The sequence below is a fragment of the Onychomys torridus genome, chromosome 5, assembly GCF_903995425.1.
Source record: "Onychomys torridus chromosome 5, mOncTor1.1, whole genome shotgun sequence".
NCBI classification, from domain to species: Eukaryota; Metazoa; Chordata; class Mammalia; order Rodentia; family Cricetidae; genus Onychomys; species Onychomys torridus.
Genome location: NC_050447.1, coordinates 91476097 through 91503542, shown reverse-complemented (window position 1 = coordinate 91503542; position 27446 = coordinate 91476097). Strand labels below are relative to the sequence as shown.

The 27446-nt window shown below is 47.7% G+C and overlaps 1 protein-coding gene across 1 annotated transcript in view; it reads left to right on the top strand.

Moving 5' to 3' along the window:
• Positions 1 to 27446, top strand: part of Capn9 (calpain 9) — a 34587-nt gene that overhangs the window by 437 nt on the left and 6704 nt on the right. Inside the window, exons 2-16 of the mRNA XM_036188887.1 lie at positions 42 to 66; positions 1174 to 1226; positions 3130 to 3199; positions 5067 to 5185; positions 7002 to 7135; positions 9474 to 9642; positions 10681 to 10764; positions 14924 to 15009; positions 17759 to 17836; positions 18529 to 18689; positions 19987 to 20144; positions 20291 to 20511; positions 22413 to 22449; positions 24254 to 24334; positions 26372 to 26429. Of these exons, the coding sequence (XP_036044780.1) occupies positions 42 to 66; positions 1174 to 1226; positions 3130 to 3199; positions 5067 to 5185; positions 7002 to 7135; positions 9474 to 9642; positions 10681 to 10764; positions 14924 to 15009; positions 17759 to 17836; positions 18529 to 18689; positions 19987 to 20144; positions 20291 to 20511; positions 22413 to 22449; positions 24254 to 24334; positions 26372 to 26429 (1534 nt within the window). The remainder of the gene's footprint in view (positions 1 to 41; positions 67 to 1173; positions 1227 to 3129; positions 3200 to 5066; positions 5186 to 7001; positions 7136 to 9473; positions 9643 to 10680; positions 10765 to 14923; positions 15010 to 17758; positions 17837 to 18528; positions 18690 to 19986; positions 20145 to 20290; positions 20512 to 22412; positions 22450 to 24253; positions 24335 to 26371; positions 26430 to 27446) is intronic.

The following is a 27446-nucleotide window of genomic DNA, read 5'->3' as shown; positions in this document are numbered from 1 at the left end:
GGGTTCCTTCTCCTCCCCTTCCCCCACTCTATTCCACTCAGGCTTCCAGCCCTGGGCTGCCTGTGGGTGAGTCTAACAGCCTCTTATGTCACACCTCTGATGTCACACTGGTTTCGTGTTCCCTTTCCCCAAACACAGCTGTGTTTGACAAGAAGGAGGGTCACTTTGTCCCCATAAAGTGGCTTGGCATATGCTATTGAGATGTGTCCTATATGAGATATGCACTTAGCCACAGGCTTTCTGGAGGTTGAGGCAGCTCAGGGCCTCTCTATACCCTGCCCTACACTTCCACCTTGGCAGGACAAGAGGAAACTCAGGGTTTATCACGTCTGTAGGGCTGAATGCAGAGAACAGGCTCCCTGACTGGGAAACAGATGAGTGTTTTCAGGGACGGTATGTAGATAAGGGACAGTCTGGGTCACACTCACAGGGGAGGCAGATCCAGTTCTGAAAGAGTCCACAGGATGGGCTGTGAAAAGGAGACTGGAGACCGAATGTGATGAATACAGGCATGGCTTGGCCCCAGCCTCAGCCAAGGAAGTAGGGTCGGCAAGGGTGGGAGGGGACATACCAGGCTGGATAATAAACAGACTTCTGCTTGGATGAGGACAACAGTGTGCCTTGCTTCACAAAGAAGGCCACACAGCCACTCTGAGACACAAAGATGGAGACGCTGTTCTGACGCCTCACCGTCTGCCTTGGGCACGGTGGATGCTGTCAGTTAGTGGACAGACTCCAAGGCTGCTGGGGCCGAGGGCCGGTACAAAAGGTTGTGCAGGGTCTCAGGGAGAAGCTGGCCTCCCGCGTCCTTCTTCTGCCAGGCCTGGGCTTCTGGCACAGCCAACAGCACAGCCTGTCCCCAGAACCCTCCCCCTAAGGTCACATGAACACTCTAGAAACAAATAAAGGCACACAGCCCTTCCTGGGCAGGTGACCTGGGAGACTACACTCCCCAAGACTGCCACATCCTGGGGGCCTCATGGAAAGCTACCAGCTTTCACTTCAGCCCTTGGCCTTAGTATACACCCCACTCCCACCATCTCCCTGGGACCCAAGCCCAGCAAGGAAGCAGACAATTTGGACTGCTAGGAGGAGGCGTCACAGATGGAGCTACCCCAAGTATCAAATCAGAGACTCCTGGGACTTTCTGCCCCAGCCCTGGCCCCTGCTCAGTTCTAGCTTTATCAATCCTGTTTTCTCTCTGGTGTCACCTTGATCCAGTTCAAGTGAGTCCTGCTCTGTGTCCAGAGCATCCTTCTAAGCCTCCGTCTATGCTTGTCCCTCTTTGGGACCTCCACAGGAACGCCTCCTGCAGATGCTTAGGTCTCTGTGCACCCCAGCCTCCCCTATGCCTCCTGATCCCCTAGGCTCTCCAGCCCTGCCCTGACAGCTGACTGATGGTCTCTCTCAGAGATCACGTGGACTTTCTGTCTCTCACTTGTGCTGGACTGAAGAGTCAGAGACAGAGCCTGACACTCAGAAAGGCAGAAGAAGGCTGAAGCAGGAAGATCAAGTTCCAGGCCAGGCTACGATACATAGTGAGGCCCTGTCTCAAAAATCCAAAGGAGGGTTGGGGATTTAGCTCAGTGGTAGAGTGCTTGCCTAGCAAGCACAAGGCCCTGGGTTCAATCCTCAGCTCAAAAAAAAAAAAAAAAATCCAAAGGAAAGGAAGAAAGGGAGGGAGGGAGGGAGGGAGGGAGGAAAAAGGGGATGGGATTGGAGAAGGAAGAGAAAGAAATCAAGACTTGTAGGACAATTGAGGCACACTGAATGGCAGCAGATTTATTCCAGGGAATAGCACAGATTCTTCAACTCTTGCTGCCCAGAAACAGTGTTCCTAAATTGCATGGCTTGGGTTTCTGAGGGAGGAAAGAGTAAGTGTGATGGACAGCAGGCAGCAGTGGTGTGGCTTTGCCCAAGGACAGCAGCCTGTGGGGTAGGTGACCCCAATGACTATTATGAAAAAGTGAGATGACCCCAGCTACCAGCCAGCTCAGACAAAAGGACCCCAAGTTCAAAGCTGGCCTGGACTAGACTGGGGAGTGCAACGCCAGCCTAGGCAGCTTAGTGAAATGTGGCTCAAAAAATAAAATAAAAATGAGGCTGTAGATCATTGGTAAGACACGTGCTTAGCATGCTGAAACCCTGGGATCCATCCTCAGCACAGTGGAGAAATGGCTGATCAGAAAAGGCTCCCACTGTAGCCATTTGTTACCTCTGCCAAGCCTGGGGGCCTCAGAGCCCTGCTGCACTATTGCAAAGTAACCAGGTGACTGCAATCTCATGCTTCATGTCAGAGGACTTCATTCTTAAGAAACTTTAAACCCTTTTTTATATATGCACATTTTAGATGGATGTGGTGGTGCATGCCTTTAATTCTAACATCTGGGAGGCAGAGGTAGGAGGATCTCTATGAGTTCAAGGCCATCCTGGTCTTCATAGCAAGTTCCAGGACAGCTAAAGCTACATAGTGAGACCCTGTCTCAAAAAACCCACATATTTTATATAATTGGTTTTAGTTTTTAATATCTTATATAGAACTTTCCATATTACATTTCTATATGTTAATGTTTATAGTATTATAGGAAAATATATACAACTACATAAACTTCCTAACAGGGTAACATATAGTATACACAATACATGTGGATTAAGTTATGAATGACATGAAGATATCCCTCTAGATGTGGTGCAAATATAGAAACTCTATTGGGAAAAGGGAAGCAGCTGGGTAGGGTGTGGGGATGCCTGCCTGAGGTGCTGATCATGTGCTCATTCCATGATAAAGAGTCCTAAGGCCCAAAGCTGTCAGTTCTGGTGGTAAGGGGTGACATAAAACCAGCCTGTGCCTGGAATGCACTGAGGCTCGGTATGTGGCTGACAGCCCGCTCCCCTGTTAGATATGGTGTGGGTTTCTGTAGAAGAAAGTGCTGGGCCAGGCTCTCCCCTGGGCTGAGCTGTGGATGGACTAAGCCGAGTCCAGGAAGGTCAGAGCATACATCCCCGGTAGCTTTTGCCTCCTCTTGGCCCTTCCATGAGACTCTTTCCTCCTTGAGGGGCGGGGGCTGCCTTTCTCTCTGCTGTGGCTGCTATGCTGTGGACCTTTCCCTAAGATGCGCACTCCTCCAGGAAATTGTGGAAAACCCAGAATTCATTCTTGGAGGAGCCACCAGAACTGACATCTGCCAAGGGGAGCTGGGTAAGTAGAGGGGAGGCGATGACAAGTGCCACAGAGTCAGAGCAGCACAGGACCCTGATGATCAGGGAGAAAGAGAGAGAGAAAGAGAGAAAGAAGGAAGGAAAGAAAGAAAGAATATTGAAGTGTAGATAATATATTGAAGACAGATAATAGATGATAGATAGATGATATCTAGATGATAGATTAAAGATAGATTGAAGATAGATAGGAGACAGGTAAGATAGATAGATAGATAGATAGATAGATAGATAGATAGATAGACCATAAAATAGTCAATATATAATTAGTAGATAGATATATGATAAATGATGGATAACAAATAGATGATAGATGGTAGATAATAGGTAAATATGATTGATAATACAGATAGATTATAGGAAGATAGACTGATAGGCCATTAAAAAGTCAATAGATCATACATAAATAGATGTGCAGATATGATATATGATTGATAGATGATAGATAGTACAATTGATAGATAGAAGATTGATGTATGGATAGAAGAATGATGGGTGGGTAGATGATGCATGGGTAGATTAGTGATGGATGGATAGTAGATGGATGGACGGGCAGATGAATGGATAATGGATAGACAGGTGGATAAGTGATAGATTAGTAAATGATGTGTAAATGATACATGGATGGATGGGATAGATGGGCAGATGAATGACAGATGGATGGGGTGATGGATGGATAGAAGATTGCTACAAGTTTAAGACCAGTCTAGGCTACTCCTGGTGCAGACCAGCCTGGCCTATAGAATGAGACCCTGTCGGAAAAGACCAGAAAGGAAAAAAGAAGGAAGGAAGGAAGGAAGGAAGGAAGGAAGGAAGGAAGGAAGGGAAGGAGGGAGGGAGAGAAGGAGGAAGGGAGGGAAGAAGGAAGGGAGAGAGGGAGAAAGGAAGGAAAGAAGGGAGGGAGGGAGAGAGAGAGAGGAAGGGAGGGAGAGAGAGAGAGGAAGAGAGGGAGGGAGGGAGGAGGGAGGGAGGGAGGGAGGGAGGGAGGGAGGGAGGGAGGGAGGAGGAAGGAGGGAAGGAGGGAGGGAGGGAGGAGGGAGGAAGAAGGAAAGGAGGGAAGGAGGGAGGGAGGGAGGGAAGGAGGGAGGGAGGGAGGGAGGGAGGGAGGGAGGGAGGGAGGGAGGAGGGAAGGAGGGAGGGAGGGAGGGAGGGAGGGAAGAAGGAAAGGAGGGAAGGAGGGAGGGAGGGAGGGAGGGAAGGAGGGAGGGAGGGAGGGAGGGAGGGAGGGAGAGAGGAAGGAAAGAAGGAAGGAAGGAAAGAAGGGAGGGAGGGAAGGAGGGAGGGAGGAAGGAGGGAAGAAGGAAGGAAGGCAGGGAGGGAAGGAGGGAGGGAGGGAGGGAGGGAGGGAGGGAGGAAGTGAAGAAGGAAGAGAGGAAGGAAGAAAGGGAGGAAGGAAAGAAGGGAAATGAAGGGAGGCAGGAAGGCAAAGGAGCCTCCTTGGAGCTGCTGCTGGTAGCTGAACCAAGCCTGGTCTAGGAGAGGCAATGCTCAGGATTACTCGGGATTGCAGCAGGCACCACTGGGGTGTTTCCGAAACCCTTTCCCCACCCAGTACCCTAGAGCTACTGGGACCCATCATACGCCCTGGTCCTCTGAGACCTTATGACGATGAGAGGCAACGGATCCCTGTGTCTGAAACTAGTCAGCAAATACTGCCACAGTATCCAGGAGGCACCACAGAGCAGGGCAGCAGAGGGGCCGGACAGGACAAGGGACAGAGGTGTCTGCTGTCACTCCGTTGTTTTCAGCAAAGCAGAAACGTGTCTCCACACCCCTCTGACACTGCTTTTTCTTGATTCCTGAGAATCAGCTGCAGAAAATATGATGCCTATGTGACCTCCATTCTGCAGGAGACTGCTGGCTCCTGGCGGCCATTGCCTCCCTAACTCTCAATCAGAAAGCACTGGCCAGGGTGGTTCCCCAGGACCAAGGCTTTGGCTCTGGCTATGCTGGGATATTCCACTTCCAGGTAAGGGAAGCCTTGGGTCTGTTTGTAGGGTGGGAGGAGAGGCTAGGAGATACTGGTACATGTTTATAATGTTGACAACTCTGGGAGCTGTGTGACAGTGTGCATGAGTCATGGTGCTAGACCATGTGGGAATCTTCTGGGGGGATTTCCAAAGGCAGCAAGCAGCAAGAGAAGCGTATCCACAGGGAAACATGGCTGTTCCCCTGGGGAGCCCGGACACTTCTCATAAGCAGAGGAAGTGCAGATGGGGGAGATGTTAAAGGTTTCAAACATGAAACTGAGAAACACGGCCTTCTGAGCTTGTATGACAGCTGCATGGTAAGGCTTGTCCCGGGGGCCTGATTCCTGTTGTCCTCTTGCTTCATCTGCCTATCTCTCTCCACCTAGGTAAACACACATGTAATACACAGATGAGCACAATGTATGAACACATGTTCATCTTTGTATATACTCACATGTGTGTGTACACTTACCTGTATTCATAAACACACACATACACTCACATGCCTGTGCAAACACACACATTCTTCTATACATGTAGGTGATGAACATTCTCACATTATCACAGCTATGGGCTCACACACAGCACACCCACATAGACGTACTAACCCACATATATGCACACTCACATATGTGCGTATACATATACATTCACCCACATATTCACATATACACATTCTGTCCCATATACATTCAGACATGTTCTCACCCACTGTTCTAGCTTCTTTCTGTCTCTCGATAAAACATTTTGATGGAAAGTAACTTAGAGGAGGAAAGGGTTTATTCAGCTTACACTTTTAGGTCACAGTTCATCACTGAGGGAAGTCAGGGCAGGAACTCAAGCAATGCTGCTTACAGTTTGCTCACTAGTTCATGCTAGCTTTTTTATACAGGGCAGGACTATCTGCCGAGGGTGGTGCCACCCACAGTGAGCTGAGCTCTCCTACATCAGTTATCGGTTAAGACAATCTCTCAGACATGGCCACATTTGGGCAGTTCCTCAACTGAGATGCTCTCAGATGACTCCAAGGTGTATCAAGTTGACAGCTGATGGACTAGGACACCCACCCAATGCACATTTAAGTGTATACACATGTGTGTCAGCTCTCAAATGCATGTACATGAACACACACCTCATGCATGCACATAAACACTCACATTCATGTTCACAAATATATGCATGTATGTATGTACTCATGCTCATAAATGCATATGTTCACACACGCATACACCCAAACAGACTCTTGGGGCATTACCCATATGCTCTTCACTTCCACATGCATGGCACATAGGAAAACCAAGTCCATACACATTCATGTTGGGGCTCCATCTATGAACCAAGAGGGAACGATGTGGGTTGGAAAACATGGGATAGTGAAAGGCCAAAACAAGGTGGGAGTGTACATGGAGACTGGGCTGTGTGTGAACAGAGCTGAGTTCACACACCATCCTTTCCTGCCCACCTAACCTGGAGTCCTATGAAGAAGATGTATCAGCTCAGAGCACAGGTGTGTCTACTGTGCCTGCTCTCTCACCCACTTCCATGGCAACACAGATCTGGGGTTGATGGCAGATGAAGGCCCAATATATGGCTGAGTGGACAAAGCCAGGTAGCCCTACAGTGGCATCTGGCTTACCCTTCTAAGATGCCCAGATGGCTTTGCCATGACATCCATGTGGTCCTGCCACGGCACCAGATAAGATTTTCCAAGGGCAGTTTGCTCAGAGAGAAGAACCACGAGGTAAGCATTTACCACTGGGCCACACTTCTATATGACCCATCTTTGTCACTATCTTGCCTTGGTTCTGGCGCTAGTTCTGGCAGCACAGTGAGTGGCTGGATGTCGTGATCGATGACCGCCTGCCCACCTTCCGGGACCGCCTGGTCTTCCTCCACTCTGCTGACCACAATGAGTTCTGGAGCGCACTGCTGGAGAAAGCGTATGCCAAGTGAGTGAGGCTCCCTCCTCCTGCTCCTGGAAGCCTGTGTACATCCCCTCGCAGGGATGTTCGGGGGAGAAACTGGGAGGCAGTTACTTAGGGAAGAGTGATTGCCCCCTGGCAGGGACTTGAGCCACTAGGCCATTTTCATGCCGTGGCCTAGACATTTCCAGCCTCAAGCATGCTGGTCTCATGTCTGTCTCCTCCACCTCCCTAAATCACTGATCTGGCCTTGGGAATGTTGGCAGGCGAGGCACTAGGAGGAAAGAGGGCCTTTGGCTGTACCCACATGGGACAATGGTTCTTCAGGTCTCATACCAGGATTTGCCATAGCTCAGGTATGTGGCTTTAAACCACATAAGTGGAAAGACAGCAAAAGTGCTCCTTTCTTTCCTTTTAAAAATTGCTATGTTTTTCACGACATAAAATTTACCACTTTAGTATTTTGAGAGCATAGTTCCATGGCATTAATACACATATTTGTCATGTGACCACCACACACCCATCCTCAGAGCTGTTTACCTTGCAAAACTAAAACCCCAGTCCCTGACAGACACCAAGACTCCTGTTCCTCTCCTCCCAGCCCACGTTGGCACCATCCACTTCCTGTCTCTGTGACTGAACCAGTCCAGGAACTTCATGTACGTGGAGTCAGCACGTCCATTTCTAATCCTTGGCCAGATGGTCCCAATTCCCTCAGACCTCTAGTTCCAGCCTATGATTCAAAGGTCCAAATCACATCACAAGTGCATGAAATGAACCTCAATTGAGTAGGGGAAGACAGTAGATGCCTCACTCACCCCAGAAACACATGTCCGAGAGATTAAGGCACTGAATTCTGGTAGATAAGGTCACATCTCATAGGGCACAGACAAATGGTCCCGATGCAGTGGTCCACACAGTGACTGAGCAATTAGTGAGATGGAGGACAGGTAGAGAAAAGCCAGATGTCAGCTGTTGGAGGGCAAGATTACCCACCAGTGTGGAAGGGCCTGTAGCAGGTGCTAATGGAGGGAACTGGAGCAAAGGGTAGACTTATGATGCTCCCATCAGAGGCAGTGATGAGAAGTGTATGTATGTATATACATAGGTTATACACACAAATACAAAAGGCTAGGCTTGGTTATGAATGATCATAACCCCAGTGTTGTAGGGAGCAGAAACAAGAAGATTTCTGGGGTTTTCTAGCCATTATCCTAGCCCAAGGTTCAGTGAAAGACCCTTTCTCAAGGGAATAAGGAGGAGCGTGATAGACAGGGCACTCAAGGTCCCCCACCCCCAGCCTCTGTGTGTGCACACAGGCATATGCATCCATACACAAATGTACATATACACCATATCTACTCACATACATTCACACGTAAAAAAAATTTCAAGAAGAAACTGGGCATGGTGATGAATACCTTCAACCCAAGTTCTGGGGAAACTGAGGCAGGAGAATCACCATAAGTTTGAGTCCAACTTGGCCTGCCTAGCAAGTTTCAGGCTAGCCAGGGCTATATAGCAATGCTCTACCTTAATTATTTTTCAATTGGAAGTTGAATGTGGTAACTTATTCCTACAGTCTTAAACTGGGGAATCGGAGACAGAAGGATTGATATGAGTTTGAGGCCCACCTGGTCTATGGAGTCAGAGATTGTCTCAAAAAACAACAATAAAAAATAATCTCTGTTGCAAAATATTAGTTTAACTATGTAAAGATATGCTGCATTTGTTTAACTATGTAAAGATGTGTTGCTGTTTTACCTTGCCTGCCTAAGGCATCTGATTGGTCTAATAAAAAGCTGAACAGCCAATAGGAAGGGTGGAGTTATAGACAGAACTTCTGGGCAGGTAGAGAAGTAGGAGAAATTTAGGCTCAAGGAAGAAAGAAAAGAGACACCAGGGAGACACCAGGGGCCAGACAGCCAGACACAGAGGAAGCAGGAAAGTTGGACATATAGAATGAAAGAAAGGTAAAAAAAAGCCCTGAGGCAAAATGTAAATGGTTAGATTAAGTTAAAGTGGGACAAGCCTAAGCTAAGGCCGAGCATTCATAATTAATAATAACTCTCCGTGTCTTTATTTGGGAGCTGGTTGGCAGCCCAAAGAAAACTCCAACTACAAATCTCAGCACATTGGAGGCTGAGGCATGAAACAAACAAAAAAAAACTGAGCAGTTTAAACCTATAAAAACACTTTTACCAGGAAGATGGGAGGAGTGATGTTCAGATGCCAATTCCCATGAGGTGTCAACCTCAGTTTCTCAGCTAGTACCACTGCCTTTCCTCATAGAGTCTGGCTTGTGCTCTGTGGGCTGAGCGTGTCCCTCCATCCTCTCAGTCAGTCCACTCTTCTGTTGGTGTAGGCTTAATGGGAGTTATGAGGCACTGAAGGGGGGCAGCACTGTGGAGGCCATGGAAGACTTCACTGGGGGTGTGGCCGAGACCTTCCAAATCCGAGACGCACCAGAGGACTTCTATGATATTCTGGAGAAGGCCTTGAAGCGTGGTTCCTTGCTGGGCTGCTCCATAGATGTAAGTGGCTGGCCAGCCGTCTAAGTACCAACAGAGCTGGCAACACAAGTTGGTAGAACACTAGCCTGGCTTACAGGCAGCCCTGGGGTCTATCCCCAGCACTGTATAGAACAGGCTGGTGAAACATGCTGTAACTCCCAGCACTCAGAAGATGGTTACAGGAGGGTCAGAAGTCCAACGTCATCTTCCACTACACAACCTGAGGACAGGCCGGGGTACGTGCGACTGTCTCAAACACACAAGCAAATGCAAGCTTTTGTGTAATGCTTGTTGGGTTGCAAAGGGCAAATATACCTGCTGCCAAGTGGAGCACTCCACGATGTCTAGAAGCATGGTTGTCTGTCTCTCCCATCATGTCCTCGGCTGCTTCCCCAGCATGACACCAACCACGGCCCTGGATGTCCTCAACGCAATGTGGCCGTGCTGCCACACAGCAATCGTGGGAGGCTGACTTCATCCCATTGAAGGGATCCCTCCAGTGTGCTCTCCTAAAATGTGTTCTTTTTACCCTCTATGAAAAAAAAAAGCCACCAGATAGAAGGCTAAGAGCATTTTTCTAATTCCTCTATGCATAGGATGCATATACAGGTATCATTTTATACCCTCTGTTTTTGAAATCTATTCAAGTTTCCCCTTTCTTTTTGGATTAACTATAAAGATCTATTTTTTTGTGAACAAATTATTCACTTCTGCTTCAGGTTCATGTTTTGTGACTAAATCACATGTCACCAGTGTGACTGTGGTGCCATTTACTAATCTATGACTCGGGTGGCTAGTTTCTGTGTTTGGGGGCAGAAAAGTAAACTCATTTCAATGTATGGGGGTCCCCCTCCTCACCCCGGAAAAATATTAATTTTGTTGAACTGGTGAACCCAGTAGGGGTTCCTGCACCCCCAACTTCAAAGGCCTACACACATGGCTGCCCTTGCGGAACTGAGGGCTGGGATGTGAGAGCTGGGCACAGGGCTGGAATCAAGGCTGACCCAGAGGGAGGCTGGCTTAGAGGATAGGTCTGATCCTGGTCTTTCTCTCTTCTAGATCCTGAATGCCTCCGAATCTGAAGCCCGCACTCCTTTGGGTCTCATTAAGGGCCATGCCTACACCGTGACTGGGCTCGACCAGGTAGGGGTGGGGCCCACTGCAGGGGACCAAGGACAGAGAACAGGACAACCCTGATTTTTAGATATGTTGTGCAGCAGAGAACAAACCACCTAACACAGGCGAGCTGGGATGAGAAACAGACAGGAGAGAGGTGACCCATGCACCAAACTCACCTTTTGGGAATTGCAGTTGGCCTATCTTAGATTTTTATGGGTTTTTGTTTTTGTTTTTGTTTTTATTGTTTGTAATAGCCCTGGCTGTCCTGCAACTTGCTCTGTAGACCAGGCTGGCCTCAAACTCACAGAGATCCACCTGCCTCTGCTTCCAGAGTGCTGGAATTAAAGGCATGCACCACCACTGCCCAGCTAGATTTTATGTTTATAAATTAATTCTTTCCCAATTCCATAGCAGTCCTATATAGTCAGGGTTTTACAGACATACATAGCCATTATAAGATCAAATTAATAAATATATATACATACATACACATGTGTACTCATTATATATACATATATGTATATTTGTTATATTTTCATGCCAATAAGCATATTCATTATATGTGCACATATGTATACAAATTATTCATATGCACACATATATTCAGGTTTGTCATATAATACATATGCATATTCATTTTATATAATCATAAACATATGCACATATGTACATATTTGTTATGTAGTTATACATACATATGTGTAATTATTATATGAATGTATTGGGACTGGCCTGTATAATTATGAAAACCACTCTGATTTGTCTCCTGTAGCTCATAGACTGTAGGAACGCCCTTTACCTCACTACAGGTTAAATCTGAGGGTGGGCCTAAAGGCCAGCAAAACCTGGTTACAAGGCAGGAGAGTCATGCTCAAGCCCCAGCAGGCAGCGCTGACAGTGAGGTCTCCTTCCTCTGCCTTTTATTTACTCTACTTGCTCTTCAGATGCAGGCTGTTTGCTAAACCTTCCAATTAAAATTTAGTCTGTCACATAAAAGTCACAGATACAATCAGACTCTCCATGAACCAAATATCTAGGTGCCCCCATGGCCCAGTCAAGTTGACACATGAAATTGACCACCTTGAATCTGATCCTTGGTAGCTGTAGTTGAGTGTAGAACTGGCCCTCAGACACCCAGACCCCACATAACACACCTTAATTCTAGGAAGTAGCTGTCTTAGGCTCTTAGACATATGGAAAAGAGAGGAGAGAATAGGATGAGGGAGAAGACAAGAAACTGGAAGCTCCAACCTCCAGGTCAAGTTCAGCAAAGCCCCAGGGCCTGCTTTCCCCCAGTACCCCTCTGGATGGGTATCCAGCCTCATCTTTAGAGGACAAGGTACCTGTGACCTCTTCTCTTTGCAGAACTTTGACTAGTACATCTTAAATGTTCTAGGAGCATAGTGTGGAAGAAGGCACTTCAACACCTAATACACTGCAGCCCCTGTGTAAGATAAGGGTGGACTCTAGGCTTCTTCAGGATATTGGTCACTGGAGTTTGTCTGTTTCTGTCTTAGCTAGGGTTTCTATTGCTGTGAAGAGACACCATGACCACGGCAACTCTTATAAAGAAAACATTTAATTGGGGAAGGCTTACAGTTCAGAAGTTTAGTCCATTATCCTCATGGTGGCATGCAGGCAAGCAAGGTACCGGAAAAGGAGCTGAGAGTTCTACATCTTGATTGGCAAGCAACAGGAAGTGAAGTGAGACTGGGCACAGCTTGAGCATAGGAGACCTCAAAGCCCACCCCACAGTGACACACTTCCTCCAACAAGGCCACACCTACTCCAGCAAGGCCACACCTCCTAATAGTGCCACCCCTATGGGGGCCTTTTTCTTTCATACCACTACAGTTCCTTTCACAAATGCTGAGACACCTGCTCACTTGAGTAGGCAGGTGGATTTTAGGCCAGATCTTCCAGCTATTCCCAGTCTAGTGACTTCTCCTCACTCTGGTCCACTTGTTTCTCCATTCTGTCCATGGACAAGGTGCTTGCTTGTTTCTAAATGTGGGATTTCTTACAAGAGTTGGTTTGTATGATTACAGAGCTGTGAGCTCCTAAACTCTGAAACTTGAATTATTTTGCTTTGTCTTGCCTGAGATAGCATCTCATGTATGCTAGGCTGGCCTTGAAATTGTTATATAGTCAAGGCTAGCCTTGAACTTTTGGTTCTTCTGCTTCTACCACTCAAGTGCTGAAATTATGAGACTACAGGTGTGTGCCACCACACCTGGTTTATGGGGTGCTGGGGATAAACTCAGGGCTTCATGCATGCCAAGCAAGCTCTACTATCTGAGCCACATTTCCAGCTTATTTGAATTGTTCTCACATGTCAAAATATAACTCTCATGTGACAATAAACTGATAGCTAAGATTTCTGGTTAGTTGACACCTCCTAACCTCTAAATCCTTTCTCAGTGTCTCCCTTTCCCACCAAGACCTCAGGAATAGCTGAGTTGCTTCCTACTGGTTCAGGCTTACCCATACCAACATCAAGAACCTTCTTTTGACAAAGCTAGAGAAGGCTGCATGTGAGATGCAGAATTCTTCATTTATTGTTGCTGCTTAATCTCCTGGCATGTAGGATTATACTCTAATTAAACTCCCACATAGGATTTTAGTCTAACGAACATTGGGAGCAGGTAGTAATTCCATGAACTTCTGGGGACTAGTATGCATCATTCCCTGGGCAGATTACTAAAGGGGCACATGTATGGGAGCTTTGGAGACCATAGCCTAGTGGAAAACTCATTTCTGTCAAGATGGACCACTTTCCTATTAACTAGATTCACTTCCCAGATATGGCATGACCATTTTATAGAGGATAGTTCAGTATTCTTTTAAGAAAGAAAGCTCCAAGGGCTCACTAAGAATGGATGAGTCAGAGCTGGAGAGATGGCTCAGTGGTTAAGAGCACTGGTTGCTCATCCAGAGGACCCAGGTTCAATTCCTAGCACCCACATGGCAGCTCACAACTGTCTGTAACTCTAGCTTCAGGGTATCCAACATCCTCACACAGACCTTCATGCCATACATGCAAGCAAAACATCAGAACATGTAAAATTAAAATAAACAAATCTTGCTGGGCAGCGGTGGTGCACGCCTGTAATCCCAGCACTTGGGAGGTAGAGCCAGGTGGATCTCTGTGAGTTTGAGGCCAGCCTGGTCTACAGAGCAAGATCCAGGACAGGCACCAAAACAACACAGAGAAACCCTGTCTCGAGAAAAAAAAAAAAAAACAGAAAGAAAAGAAAAAATAAACAAATCATTGAAAAAAGTTTAAAAAACAAAAACAGAAAAGTGCCAGTACATATTTTTAAAAAAGTGAAATCCACCTACCCAGCCAGGCAATGATGATGCACACTTTTAATCCCAGCACTCAGGAGGTAGAGGCACGTGGATCTCTGAGTTCAAGGCCAGCATTCAAGGCCAGCCTGGTCTACAGAGCAAGTTCTAGGATAGTCAGGGCTATAAATAAACATACAAAAAGAATGGATGAGTCAAGGCTAGCAAAATGGCTTAGCAAGTAAAAGCACATGCCACACAAACATAACAAGTTGAGAAGTTGAGTTCACCTGTCAGCTCCTATGGTGGAAGGAGAAAACCATCTCTCAAGAGCTGTCCTCTGACCTTCACTTGTGCTCTGTGATATTCCCATGCGCATGCGTGCGTGCACACAGACACAGACACACACACACAGACACACACACACACACTCACACACACACACACACACACAATGAATGAAATAAAGTGTAAAACAAATGGATGAATCATCTGGGGGTAGTGTTGCACAACTGCAGCCCCAGCAACCTATAACTCCAGCAACAGGAGACTGATGCCAGTCTGAATTACGCAGCAAGAATGAGATGATCCTGACATAGTGAGACTTTGTCTCAAAAGAAAATTAATTTCTCACCAGGTCTGGTGGTGAAGGCTTATAATCCTAGTACTTAGGAAGCTGAGACAGGAGTGTGGAAAATCTGAGGTGAATCCCATCTCAGAAAAGCAAGGAGCGGGCACAAAAGGAGACATGAGGTTGTATGGCACATCTTTGGTATGTTTTCCTCAAGAGCTTGAATAATGCCATCACACATAGAGATGAATCTGGGTCTCATGGATGGCTAAAGCCAGCTTCAGGCTCATTGCGTCATGTTTCCTTGATGCCTTTTCCTTTGAGGTAAACTTCCAAGGCCGGAGAATCAAGCTCATCCGAGTCCGAAACCCTTGGGGCCAGGTGGAATGGAACGGGCGGTGGAGCGACAGGTGAGTGGCCCCATCCCTTCTCTGTGGCCAGCTCCCGCGTGTAGCCAGGCTGGCCTATGCAGAACTGTGAGTGACTGGCTTGTCCCAGAACTCCCTATTTCTTCCCTTCAGGCCTTACTTAGGATACCTGTGTTAAACTTGACCCTGGATAAACAACTCTCAGGCTAGCTCTTTCACTGTCACGTGATCATATTTGCGGATGGTTACTGCCATTGGAGTATCCGGAAGAACTTTGACTCCAGTTACGAGCAACTGTGCATGCGTGTGTGTGTGGGTGGATATGTATGGGGTTTTTTTGAGTCAGAGAATCCCTGAAACACTGCCAAATAGTTCATTCTAGGGCTCTTTCTGGTGGTCATTGATCACTGACTAAAGCCCAGGGGTTCGACAGAGACACAGAAGTAGGACAGGAAATTGGCCCATTACTAATAATTTGGAAAGGCCAGCTTTCCAGACTGTCCCCACCTGTCCCTTGGACAGTGACCCAGGTGATTGGGAATTAAGAAGTTGCAGCCTCTCGCCATCCCTGCAAGGCTCTTGTCTTGCTGGTCCACATTTGCCCTTCTCAGAACTCAAGGAGACTGACTAGGAAGGATTTGGATCAGGACAGCAAAGGAAAGGCCAGGTTGGCCTCCCTCTGCTGGTGGAAATGGGAAGAACTGAAACTGAGTGAAGCCTGAATGACTAACACTGACATGGATACTAGAATTAACATGAGAGCACCATGTTGTAGCCCTTCGTACCTTCCATCTATAGAAGCAGTCTGTACAAGGAAGCTGCCACAGTCCCCTTCTGAAACTCGGGCTGAGGGAGAAGCAGAGACAGTACAGTTTGAGAGGGACAGAGGCTGTCTGCCTACAAAGCTCCCAGGAGGTGTGGCCACCCTAGCCCCTTGGTGTCCTGTGCTACCCATCAAAGGCATTGCTTAGCTGCCCGTCATTGGATGTGACCCACTCAGAAAGTGACTTGGCAAGCCAACAGAGGCCCTTAGTCCATGTCCTGCTGAGGCCCTTCCTGGACCTCAGGACCCTTGCCTAGGTGAACACAAAAGAGACCTGTCGCACAGTCACAGCACCACAGCAGAAGTGATGGATTTCAGTGACAGCAACCCCCTCTACCTGAGGTTTCACCATCCACAATTTCAATTAAACACAGTCAACTGAGCTGACAATATAGTAACATATGGAAAATTCTGGAAATAAGTATTAACTGTCTAGAATATATTAACTGTCACATAATTCCTAGTGGTGGAATGAATCCTGCACTATGGTGTAGACCCCTGTGTTGTGGTCTATTGCAGTGTGTGTGAGTGTGTTCAAGTAACCTTATTCTGCTTAATGATAACCCCAAGTGCAAGGAAAGTGACACTGGCCACTTAGACAGGTCAGAGAAATCAGAAAATGCACCCTTCAAGTGAAAACATGAAAGTGCTCAGCTTAATTAGGAAAGAAACATTTATATGTTGGGGTTTCTGAGATCTACAGGATAATTAGAGCAATAGATGATGGATGGATAGATAGATAGATAGATAGATAGATAGATAGATAGATAGATAAATACATAGATGATAGATGGATGTATAGATAGATGGACAGATTGATAGATGATGGGTTAAAAGGGGTATATAGATGACAGACGGGTGTGTGGGTAGATGAATGAATAGCTAGGTGACAGGTGGATGGTAGATAGAGAGATGATAGACTGATGGATGTAGGTGGGTAATAGGTTGGTGGGTAGATAAATTAATGGATGAATAGATAGATGATGGTTGAAGAATGAGTGTATAGATGATGGATGAATAGATAATAGATAGATGATGGATTAATGGATGGGTACATGATGGATGGGTGGGTGATGTGTGAATGCATGGATGGACAAATAATAAATAAGTGCTCTAGATGGATGATACAGATGATAGATAATAGATTGGGGAGTAGATAGATAGTAGATAGCACATTCACACAATCTTTGTTGCTCTCGTTGTCCTACTTTAGTATTAGACATTGCTGCTAGACTCTTCCTGTGTCTGTTTATAAACCAACTTCACCATCGGTGTATACATAAGAAAGCATGTATAGGGTTCTGGCCTCATGGATTTAGCACTCCCTGGGGATCCTAGAACCTACCCAGGGCAGGGGAGACTGCTGGGTTGGAAAGCAATGAGGAAATCACAACACACAAAACTGAGACTGGAATGTCAAGCTTGAGCCTGCAAAGGTACCAGCATTTCTCCTTGATAGCTTTCCTGAGAGTGAGTTCTAGCTCTATCTGAGCCTTCAGGTTAGGGCCTGAGGTTGGACTCACCCACAGCAGACCTTTCCTGAGCTCCTGGTCACATAAACAAGGCACTCAGAATTTCAAATGGCAATCACAAAAGTTAGAAGCATTACCCAAGTGTCAATTTATAAACCAGAAGGGCTTTGACCTGCCACAGGCCACAGGCAGGCTGTTGAGTGAGGGACATGCCTGAACTGTGATCTCCAGCTGGGCTGCTGTGTTCAGTTCCTTGTGACTGTCACATATGATACGTCACATGTGTCACCCATGAAAAGGCTGTCTACCAACAACACTTGAAAGTGCATTTTCTAGCCACCGTCATGCTGGAGCCAGTGGTGAGCTGGCCTCAGGTCCCTGAGCCCAGTGAGCCTCACTAAACAGGACATGATCCCTACGTTATGCATATCTGGTTTGGTGTGGCTCCAGGGAGGTGGCCCTGCACCCAGGCTGAATTGCGGCTCTGGTCTTTCAGCTCTCTCGAGTGGCGTTCTGTGAGCCTGGAGGAGCAGAAGCGTCTGGGACACTCCGCTCTTGACGACGGGGAGTTCTGGTATTGTCATCCTTTCCATTTTTGCTTGCAATCAGATCTCGTGTATCCAACAACCACCCTCCTGTAGATGTAACTATCTTATTAAATAAGAAACACAGAACCAATTGCAGAGTTAAAAACCACGAGGTCAGAGCAAGAGCGGAAAACCTTACCCTTCACTGCTTCTGCTGTCCTTCCTCTCCGCAAGAGACCTTCTGCTGTGTGTCCTATCTTTTTTATAGACTTTCTGTTCTGTTTTCTCATTGGTTGTAAACCCAGCCACATGACCTCCTTGTCACTGCCTGTTTGTACAGACCTCCAGGTCTTCTATGGTTGGTATTGAGATTAAAGGTGTGTGTCTGCCATGCTGGCTGTGTCCTTGAACACACAGAGATCTACCTAGCTCTGCCTCCCAAGTGCTGGGATTGAAGGCGTGCACCACTACCGCCCAGCTTCTGCTCTGGCTTGCTCTGACCTCAAGGCAACTTTATTAACATACAGATAAAATCACATTTCAATACAAATAAAATATCACTATACCCTCCTTTCTCCCTTTCTTTCCTCTTCCCTCTTTCTTTCTCCCTGTCTTCCTCCTTCTGGGAGGGACCCTGAGGGTATCCCCTTCCCCAGGAAGAGGGTTAGGTGGCTGACTGCACCGACAGCTGGTGTCATCACCATGATGCTCTGATGGTGCATCCTCCCCTCCATCTCAGGATGGCATTCGAGGACTTCAAGGCCCATTTTGACAAAGTGGAGATCTGCAACCTCACACCTGATGCCCTGGAGGACAATGCCCTCCACAAGTGGGAGGTGACTGTCCACCAAGGAAGCTGGGTTCGTGGCTCCACAGCTGGTGGCTGCCGTAACTTCCTGGGTAGGTGGCCTCTTTGTCCTTCTGTCTCCTATTTCCATATCCAATCTATCTGAGGAAATGGAGAGGGCAGTGTGTGGAGCTGGACAGCAAGCTTGGGGGATGACAGCTGAGCCTTAGGCAGGAAGATGGCAAGACACACTCAGGGAAATGCCATTGTAAGGTTCAGGTGATGCAGCCACAGTCACACCAGGTTAGTGGGGGGGAAGGATCTACTGCCCAACAGAGAAATGGGGCAGGTGTGAGCGTCTTTAAGGGCTGTGTGGTTAATGGCTGGAAAGGTGGAGGAAGAGGAGGGCAGCAGTTGGGCATATTGCCGAGGGTAAAGAAAACAGGGTGAGAGGGCCATGGGAACAAGGAGGGAAGAAACCAACTTTCCAGGATCAGAAACAAGCAGCAGGGGTGCAGGAGAGAGTACATGTGTCCTTTTTAGTGTGGGTGGTCATTGTTTTCTTTGTGTTAGTGTTACATGTGTGAGCCCATGTGTTGGGTTTTTATTTTGATTTTATAATTTTTTTCTGTGTGTTCATGTGAGTTTAGAGACAAAAGACAACCTTGGCTGTCACTCCTCAAAGTCACCTGCCTTGTTTTTGAGACAGGGTCTCTCACTGGCCAGAAGCTCATCAAGTGGGCTAGGCTGGCTGGCCAGTGAGTACCAGGGATCTGCCTGGCTCCACATCTCCAGCACTAAATGCACACATTATACCTTCCTTGTGTTTTCATTTATCACATTTATTTAGTGTGTGTGTGTGTGTGTGTGTGTGTGTGTGTGTGTGTGTGTGTGGTGTGTGGTGTGTGTGTGTGGTGTGTGTGTGTGTGTGCATGTGTGTGGTGTGTGTGTGTGTGTATGGATGGGCATGCATCTTAGTCTTCACTTCTCATGAGTGTATGTGTGTGCTGTGTGTGTGCATGTGTGTGTACATGTGTGTGTGGTATGTGTGTATGGATGTGCATGCATCTTAGTCTTCACTGCTCGTGTGTGCGTGTGTGTGTGTGTGTGTGTGTGTGTGTGTGTATGCACACATGCATATGCATTCCATGGTGCACTAGTGGAGGTTAGAGGACAGCTTCTAGGAGTTGGCTTTCTCTCTCTATCTTGTGGGTCATCAGCTTTGACAGAAAATGCCTTTATACATGGAGGTATTCTGCTGAGCTTTTTGTTAGTTGTTTATTTTGTTTTGGGTGGGGGTAGATTCTGGGGATTCAAACTCAGGTGCCCACACAGCAAGCACCTTGTCATATGAGCTGTGATTTTATATCTTTAAGGACGGGATAGTAATCTACCCCCTTTCAAATGCAGACACCTTCTGGACCAATCCACAGATAAAGCTGTCTCTGACTGAGAGGGATGAGGGCCAGGATGGCTGCACTTTCTTAGCAGCCCTGATGCAGAAAGACCGCAGGAAGCTGAAGAGGTTTGGCGCCAATATGCTGACCATTGGCTATGCCATTTACGAGGTAGGGGACCAGCTGCTCTCAGTGTCCCTGCAAGGGCTTGGAGTTCCCTTTTGCTTCTGGACTCTGCCACGATCAATAGCCAATTCGCCCATTGAGTATGAAGACCAGAGTCATGCCTCCGTGGTGACCCCTGCTTTTCCTTGCAGTGCCCAGACAAGGACCAGGACAAGGACGGACACCTGAGTCGGGACTTTTTCAGGTACCACGCCTCCCTGGCACGAAGCAAGACATTCATCAACTTGAGAGAAGTCTCAGGCCGCTTCCAGCTGCCCCCGGGAGACTATATCCTCATCCCCAGCACCTTTGAGCCACACCAGGAGGCTGACTTCTGCCTGAGAATCTTCTCTGAGAAGAGAGCAGTTACTCGGTGAGGAGTGGGGGTTGTAGAGCCTTCCCTCAGTGTGCATTGTACTTTAAGGCCACTGGGGATCCTCTCCTCCCATCACCTGCTCAGGAAGTAAGATGGGTACAAAACAACCTGCCTCCCCTCGCTACAGATTCCTTCCCCCACACACCAGTGATGACTCACCTGCTCCTGGAGTCATACTCACCAGGCTTTTGGGGTATAACCATTCATTTCTCAGCCCCAACTCCCAAGAAGCTTCTAGAATGGGGGAGGGATCATTTAGGGATATGGGGCAAATTATGCACGTGATGGTAAAGTTGACTATTCAAGTTTCCAGAATCACACAGTCTTTCAGGTTCAGTCTAAACACCCACAAGTGAGTGTGAACCTTTTCACACTGCCACTTCATGCCCTGGCTGTGCTCCAGAGTCTTAGAAGAGGTCCTTTTAAATTAGTTCCTCTTGATGCTAACATTTTTCACTGCTATCATTCACCACCAATGAGTGTATTTGTGGCTCACGGGGAATAGTTCAAGATATAAGAACTCTCTTCCTAATCTAGGGAAGACCATCACAATGGTTCTCAACCTGTGGGTAAAGACTCCTTTGGAGCTGAGTGGCCCTCTCACAGGGTTGTATATCAGATACTTACATTACAATTCAGAACAGTAGCAAAATTACAGTTACAAAGTAACAAGGAAGAGAATTTTATGATTGGAGGTTACCACAACATGAGGAACTGTATTAAAGGGTCACAGCATTAGAAAGATTGAGAACCGCTGACCTAGATACAGCCCCAAAGGGACCAACATGCACAGATATGTCAAGAGAGATGGCTGTGGGCTCACCACTCTAGTCTACCTTCTGTATAGTAATGTAGAATGGGACTGGCAATGTGTAATGAGGGGGCCCCGGATGGAATTCTCAGTGGAGGACAAAGGCACAATCCTTTTCCTTGGCCAAATAGAATAAATGAAGTCTCCACATTTTTCTTCAGTGTTCTCCTGGAAGCTGATACAAGCCAAGGGTGGGTTTCTCAGCATCCACTCCCACATAACACCTATATAAAAGCCCAAGGTGACCATATCCTGTGAGTGGCCAGTACAGAGCAGAGCCAGATGACACCAGTCCTAAGCCTCTGCTTTATACCCCATAGCAGCCCTGATGGTCCCACTATGATGCAGGGCCCAAGCCAGCACTGTGTTCTCATCCGAGGGGATATAGCAAGTTCTGTCGGTTGGTGCGGCTTCCAGGGAAGGTCCTAACCTTCAGCATTTCTGGGGGGATAATGTCATATCTGTTCAGGGCTCCCCTCCTATTGCTGTGATGAAGTGCCCTGGCAAGAGCAACTGAAGGTTTTATTTTCAGTTCACAGTTCTAGGTGCATTCCATGTTAGTGGGGGAGTCAAGGCAGAGGAGCTTGAAGCAGCAGCTCACACTGCATGTGCAGTCAAGAAGCAGAGAGATGAATGCTGCTACTCAGCAAGCTTTCTCCTTTCTGTGCAGTTCAGGACCCAACCCAAGAAGGAATAGTGCTGAGCAGGCTGAGTGGCTGGTCTCTGACCATGTCTGTCTCCTCTGGAGGCAGAGCTTTAGGACTTTTGGAGGAGTCACTGTTCTGCAGATCACCTCGAGAGCCCTCTTTGGAGTGCATCTGGAAAGCAGGGGGTGCATAGTATTTGCTTTCATGAGCTGAGGATTGCAAGCTGTTTGAGTCAGGATCATGCCAGTCTCCTTCTCTCTGGCACACTGGGCAAGATTGAAAGGCTGGGGATGGGATACTGGTGCAGGGAGGGGTTGCCAACCCCATGAGAAGCAAACAGCACTGAACAAGAGGGCTCTGACAGGCCAGGACCTTTTCACAGCTCTAGTCTCATAGGATGCATGCCCACAACTAAGATGGTGTGCTTTCTGTAACTGCAGGGACCTGGATGAGAACATAGACATTGATCTTCCTGAGGTGAGTCCTCTCGTGTGGCTGGGGAGGATGGGGTTCAGCTGAAGGTTCTAGAACTTGTCTCTGAAACCACAGTTCCTCTTAAAAATCAAATTCAGGAGCTGGCTGCTTGCAGAGAGGGAAGTGCCCTGGCTGGTTCTAACCTGGAGGTCAGGGCTTTTGTTTCTCATCCCTCACAGCCCAAGGGCCTGGGCAGGGGCCAGGTGGGTACCCGGAATTAAGTTCTCTCGAGTACCATCTTTCTTTGGGTTTCCCCTGAGAGGCCTCTTGCTAGATGTGAAGGAAATGAGTGAAATGACATCAGACTTACTTTATTTAAGAAGATAACTAAGGTGGAGCACACTTGTGACTTCAGCACTTTGGAGGTAGGGGCAGGAAGGTCAGGAATTTAAGGCCAGTCTTGGCTACTGGGTGAACTTAAGACCTGCCTGGGATATATAAGGCCCATCTCAAAATATACACACACAAAAAGAAAGATAAAAGAAGGAAGGAAGGAAGGAAGGAAGGAAGGAAGGAAGGAAGGGAGGGAGGGAGGGAGGGAGGGAGGGAGGAAGGGAGGGAGGGAAAGAGAGGGGAAGAAGAAGAGAAGAAGAATGAGGCTGGTTGATTTGGAGAATGCAGGACTCACTGTGAGGAGCTGTGAGATCCTTAAGATGTGCTTAAGATCTATCTACACATGTGCATATGTCTATGTGTCATGTATACGTCTGAAGGTAGGAAGGCTAACCAGAAAGAAGGGCTCCAGCAGGGAGAGCAGGAGAGGCTAATGGAGGAATCAATAAAGAACATAATACGCTTGAATCAAAGTGTCATTGGGAAATCCAAAGCTGTATAATAAATGTTGGCGATATGAGGGGTGGAGGAAGACATGCTAAATGCTTCTGAAACAGTCGGAATCTCCACCCGCTTTAGTCTGCTGCTCTGTGCTGCCCCCTAGGGGCAGTTTATAAATGGACCAAAATCTACAGAACAGCTAAACACCCAAAATGTACTGAGCCATTTGCCTGCTCTGGATGCTGGTGACAGACTCTTGGAAGGTGACTATCAAGAGAGATAATAGATCAGGGCATGAGGCTGGAGCATGGCTGCCCTGTGCCAACCTACCAGTCATGCCCAGACACCCTTAGCCTTCTTGTTCACATTAAGCGAAACTTAAAGAGCCCTCCGTGAATACAGAGCTCCTACTCTGGCCAACTGAAATGACGCCATTCAAGCTGGAACTTCATGTTCCTGAGATGAAGCCAAGTTGTTTATCTAGCTTTGAGAAATCAGGAGATGTAGGATGAACCTGACGTGACAGCTCTGGCCATATGACTGGGAAGTACCCCTCTCTAACTCCCATGTGAAAAGTCTCTGAGCAGCTTGATGCTGACCAGCGTGTTCTGTATGTTCTGTGCTGTGTGCTTCCTGTTCTTTTCTTTTTTTTCTTTTTCTTTTTCTTTTTGGTTTTTTGAGACAAGGTTTCTCTGTGTAGCTTTGCGCCTTTCCTGGAACTCACCTGGTAGCCCAGGCTGGCCTCAAACTCACCGAGATCCACCTGGCTCTGCCTCCTGAGTGCTGGGATTAAAGGCTTGCGCCACCACCGCCCGGCTCCTGTTCTTTTCTTTTGTTGTGTTGGGGTTGAACCCAGGGCCTCCCACATGCTAGGGAAGAGCTCTACTGGCTTTTCCTTCAGGGATAGCATAGTCTCCAGTGTGGGGCTCTTCTTTTTGCTGTTTGTGTGGGAAAGCACGTGTCAGGTTTCTCTTCTGTGAGCCCCCCCCCCTCCCCGCTCTGTCCTTCACACAACCTCATGTGGTTCTTTCAGCCCCCAAAGCCAGCTCCACAGGAGGAGGAAACGGAGGAGGAACGGCAGTTCCGGTGCCTGTTCCAGCGAATCGCTGGTGAGGTAGGATGCAGCTGCCTTGGTCCCCTCCTACCTCTTCTCCCACCCTGGCCAGGCGCCTGCTCTGGGTTCCCAGCAGAGGACTGTGATAATGAACTTGTCAACAGCACCTTCCCAAGCCCTGCTAGGCTTGTTGCAAAGTAAAGCCAACTCTGGCCCCTGGGAGCCTGAGTACCAGCTTGCTGACAGTGTCAAATCAATGCACTTCTGCTAACTAGTGATAGGTCAGGGATTGGATTAAGGTTAGGGTTAGGGCCCATTTCCTGTCCTTGGCCTTCCACCTCATTCCCATCTCTGCTCAGCTTCCTTTGGGGGAGCGCTGGTAGTTCTGGGGAATGAGATGAAACCTCACCTAGCTCACCACTGCTGGTTACTGCCTTATTGAAGACCATAATAGAAGGAGCCTGATGGGTTAGCTCATGTCAGACACTGGTGACTGTATTACCTTGTTCCCTTCTTCTGCTTGGGGCTCCTAGATGGAAAGAGACAGTGGGGGGGGGGAAGTGATGTCACACTTAGAGGACAACACCTGCTGGCTGCTTTGCAGAACTTACACAAATGGGGCAGGGCAGAGGGGCAGAAACACCACACTTGGTTTCTGGTGGAGAAACAAAGCCATATGCAGACACCCCTCTCCAGATCTGGGCTGAGGATGATAGGAGGTGAGGGGGACAAAGTCCCAGGGTCAAACAATCTCTCAAGGATTCCAGAGGTGATGGACTGGTCCCACATCATGATAGCCGTGAGCCCCGGCGCAGGTGCATGAGGCAGGGACAGAAGTCACCGAGGGAGAGGTGCAGCATTTGGAAGGAAGTAGGGAACCAAGGCAGGAGAATTCACTGGACCTTCATTAACAACTACAAATAAAAAGCCCGAGAGTGAAGCGCTCCCTGCTCAGGTCCTGTCCTGCTCTTCCTCCACTGGGGTCCCTGGGTGTGTAGCTCCGTGCCTATTTCCCCTGGCCGGGGTAGCCATGTACTGCAATTTACTTTCTTACCAGAGCTGAAATCCCAAAGACCCACTCCCCAGGCCAGGAAGCTTCAGTGGCAGAGCCGACTGGCATATGTTAAAATAATGTCAACAGTGGCTATGTTCACATGAGTTAATCCAGCACCCAGGCGTATTGTGGAGCTAGCCAGACCTCCGTGTGCATAAAAACCACACAGGTGGCCAAATGTGATGACTCGTGCCTGTCACGAAAGCACCAGGGAAGCTGAGGCAGGAAGATTTTCAGGCTAACCTGGGCCTCACAGAGTGAGACTTTGTCTGAAAAAACTAAGAAAGATCTGGCAAGAAGAAGGCCTGATGACCTGAATCTGATCCCCAGAACCCAGGTAAAAGCAGCAGGAAAGAACCAGCCCCACAAAGTTGTCCTCTGACCTCCACACTCATACATCACACACACACACACACACACACACACACACACACACACACACACTGACCTCCACACACATACATGTACACCCATACATCACACACTACAATGAAATTTTCTTTCAAATGCCAGGGCATCCAAGAACTTAGGGCCCCCGTTCTATGGTTCTGGTAACACCTGAGTGTACCTCTCACCAGCTTCTGCTTTGCAGATACTGGGGTTAGTGACTTTCTGACACTGAGGATTCCAACATTTACCCCTAGAGGTTTTATATTAATCAGTGAACTGTGCCCTAGGTCTTCTGTCCTGAATAGCAGATGAGACCCAAGTACATGAAATGTTCCCAGTTCTCTGGGTACTCCTGTGAGGAGGTATGAGGACCAGCTAGCTCTCCAAATACCTTCAGACTCTTTAAAGTACCTGGCAGCTTTTGAAGCCTTCTCTGAGAATCTTGCATGTTCCGGGGAATGGGCAGCATGCCTTACCCTCCTGGAGTCTTCCTGTCTGTCCTGGGACAGTCGGTCCTTCTCTGAAAAACCAGTGGTTTGCAGCTACCTTGGAAGTGAACTCAGCTCCCAGCACAGTGGCCTCAGGGCCGTTCCCTCCAAGGAGCCAAGTCAAATTGCTAAGGACCATAAAGAACAATTGTCTCTACTCCACAGGACATGGAGGTGTCGGCTGAGGAGCTTGAATATGTTTTAAATGCTGTTCTGCAAAAGAGTAAGTGTCAGTTCCCACAGGGACAGGGGCTCCCTGGACAGGAAGAGTGGCCATGCAGTCAAGGCTCTCCCAAGCTCTGCTCCTTAGAGCCTGGGCCCTGCTCCCCATGGCTGACCTGAGAGCAGACTGTAGAAACTGTTCTCACTATTTCCAAATTCAAAAATGACGCAGGCTTCTGGTGGAGTGTTCTATAGACTTTGCTAGTGGCAAAGATAAAAATCATCACACCTCCTGACACCAAGTAGCCATGGTCACCGTGTATGTGGTCTGTGCTCTGCAGATGTGAATGTGTGTACATATGTGTACATGTGTGTGTTGTTGGTGCTGTGCACGTGTGTTATATGTCTGGGTTGTCTGTACTGTGCATGTGTACAGGCGTGTGTGTGTGTGTGTGTGTGTGTGTGTGTGTGTGTGTGTGTATACACATATACATGTGTTATCTGTGCTGTGTGTGCATTTGTGTGTGCATGTATGTGTTTTCACAAGTGTATATGTGTCTTTGTTTGCACATGTGTATATACAAAGTCCATTCCAGGACATTTTTTTTTTCTTTGCCTCAGCAGTCACTCCCTATCCCATCTTCCCCCAGCTCCTGACAGCTTCTCGTCTATTTTCTCTCAGACTTGCTATTCTGGACAATTTATATAAAAGAATCATACAATATGTGCTTGTTACTGGACTCTTACACTTAGAATACTGGTGAGTGTGTGTGTGTGTGTGTGTGTGTGTGTGTGTGTGTGTGTGTGGTGTGTTCACATGTATGGGTGTGTAACCACATGGAGAGCCAGAGGACAACCTCAGATCTGGCTCCTGCTATTTTTATTTGTTCAGACAGAGTCTCTCATTGACCTGGGACTCACCAAGTAAACCAGTCTGGCCAGCCTATGAGCCTCTAGGTTCCCACCTCCCCAATTCTGGGGTTACAAGCGCATGCCAGTGCTTCTGGCTTTTTTATGTGGGTTCTGGAGACTTGAACTTAGATCTTCCTGCTCCACTGCCTGAATTATCTCCCTAGCC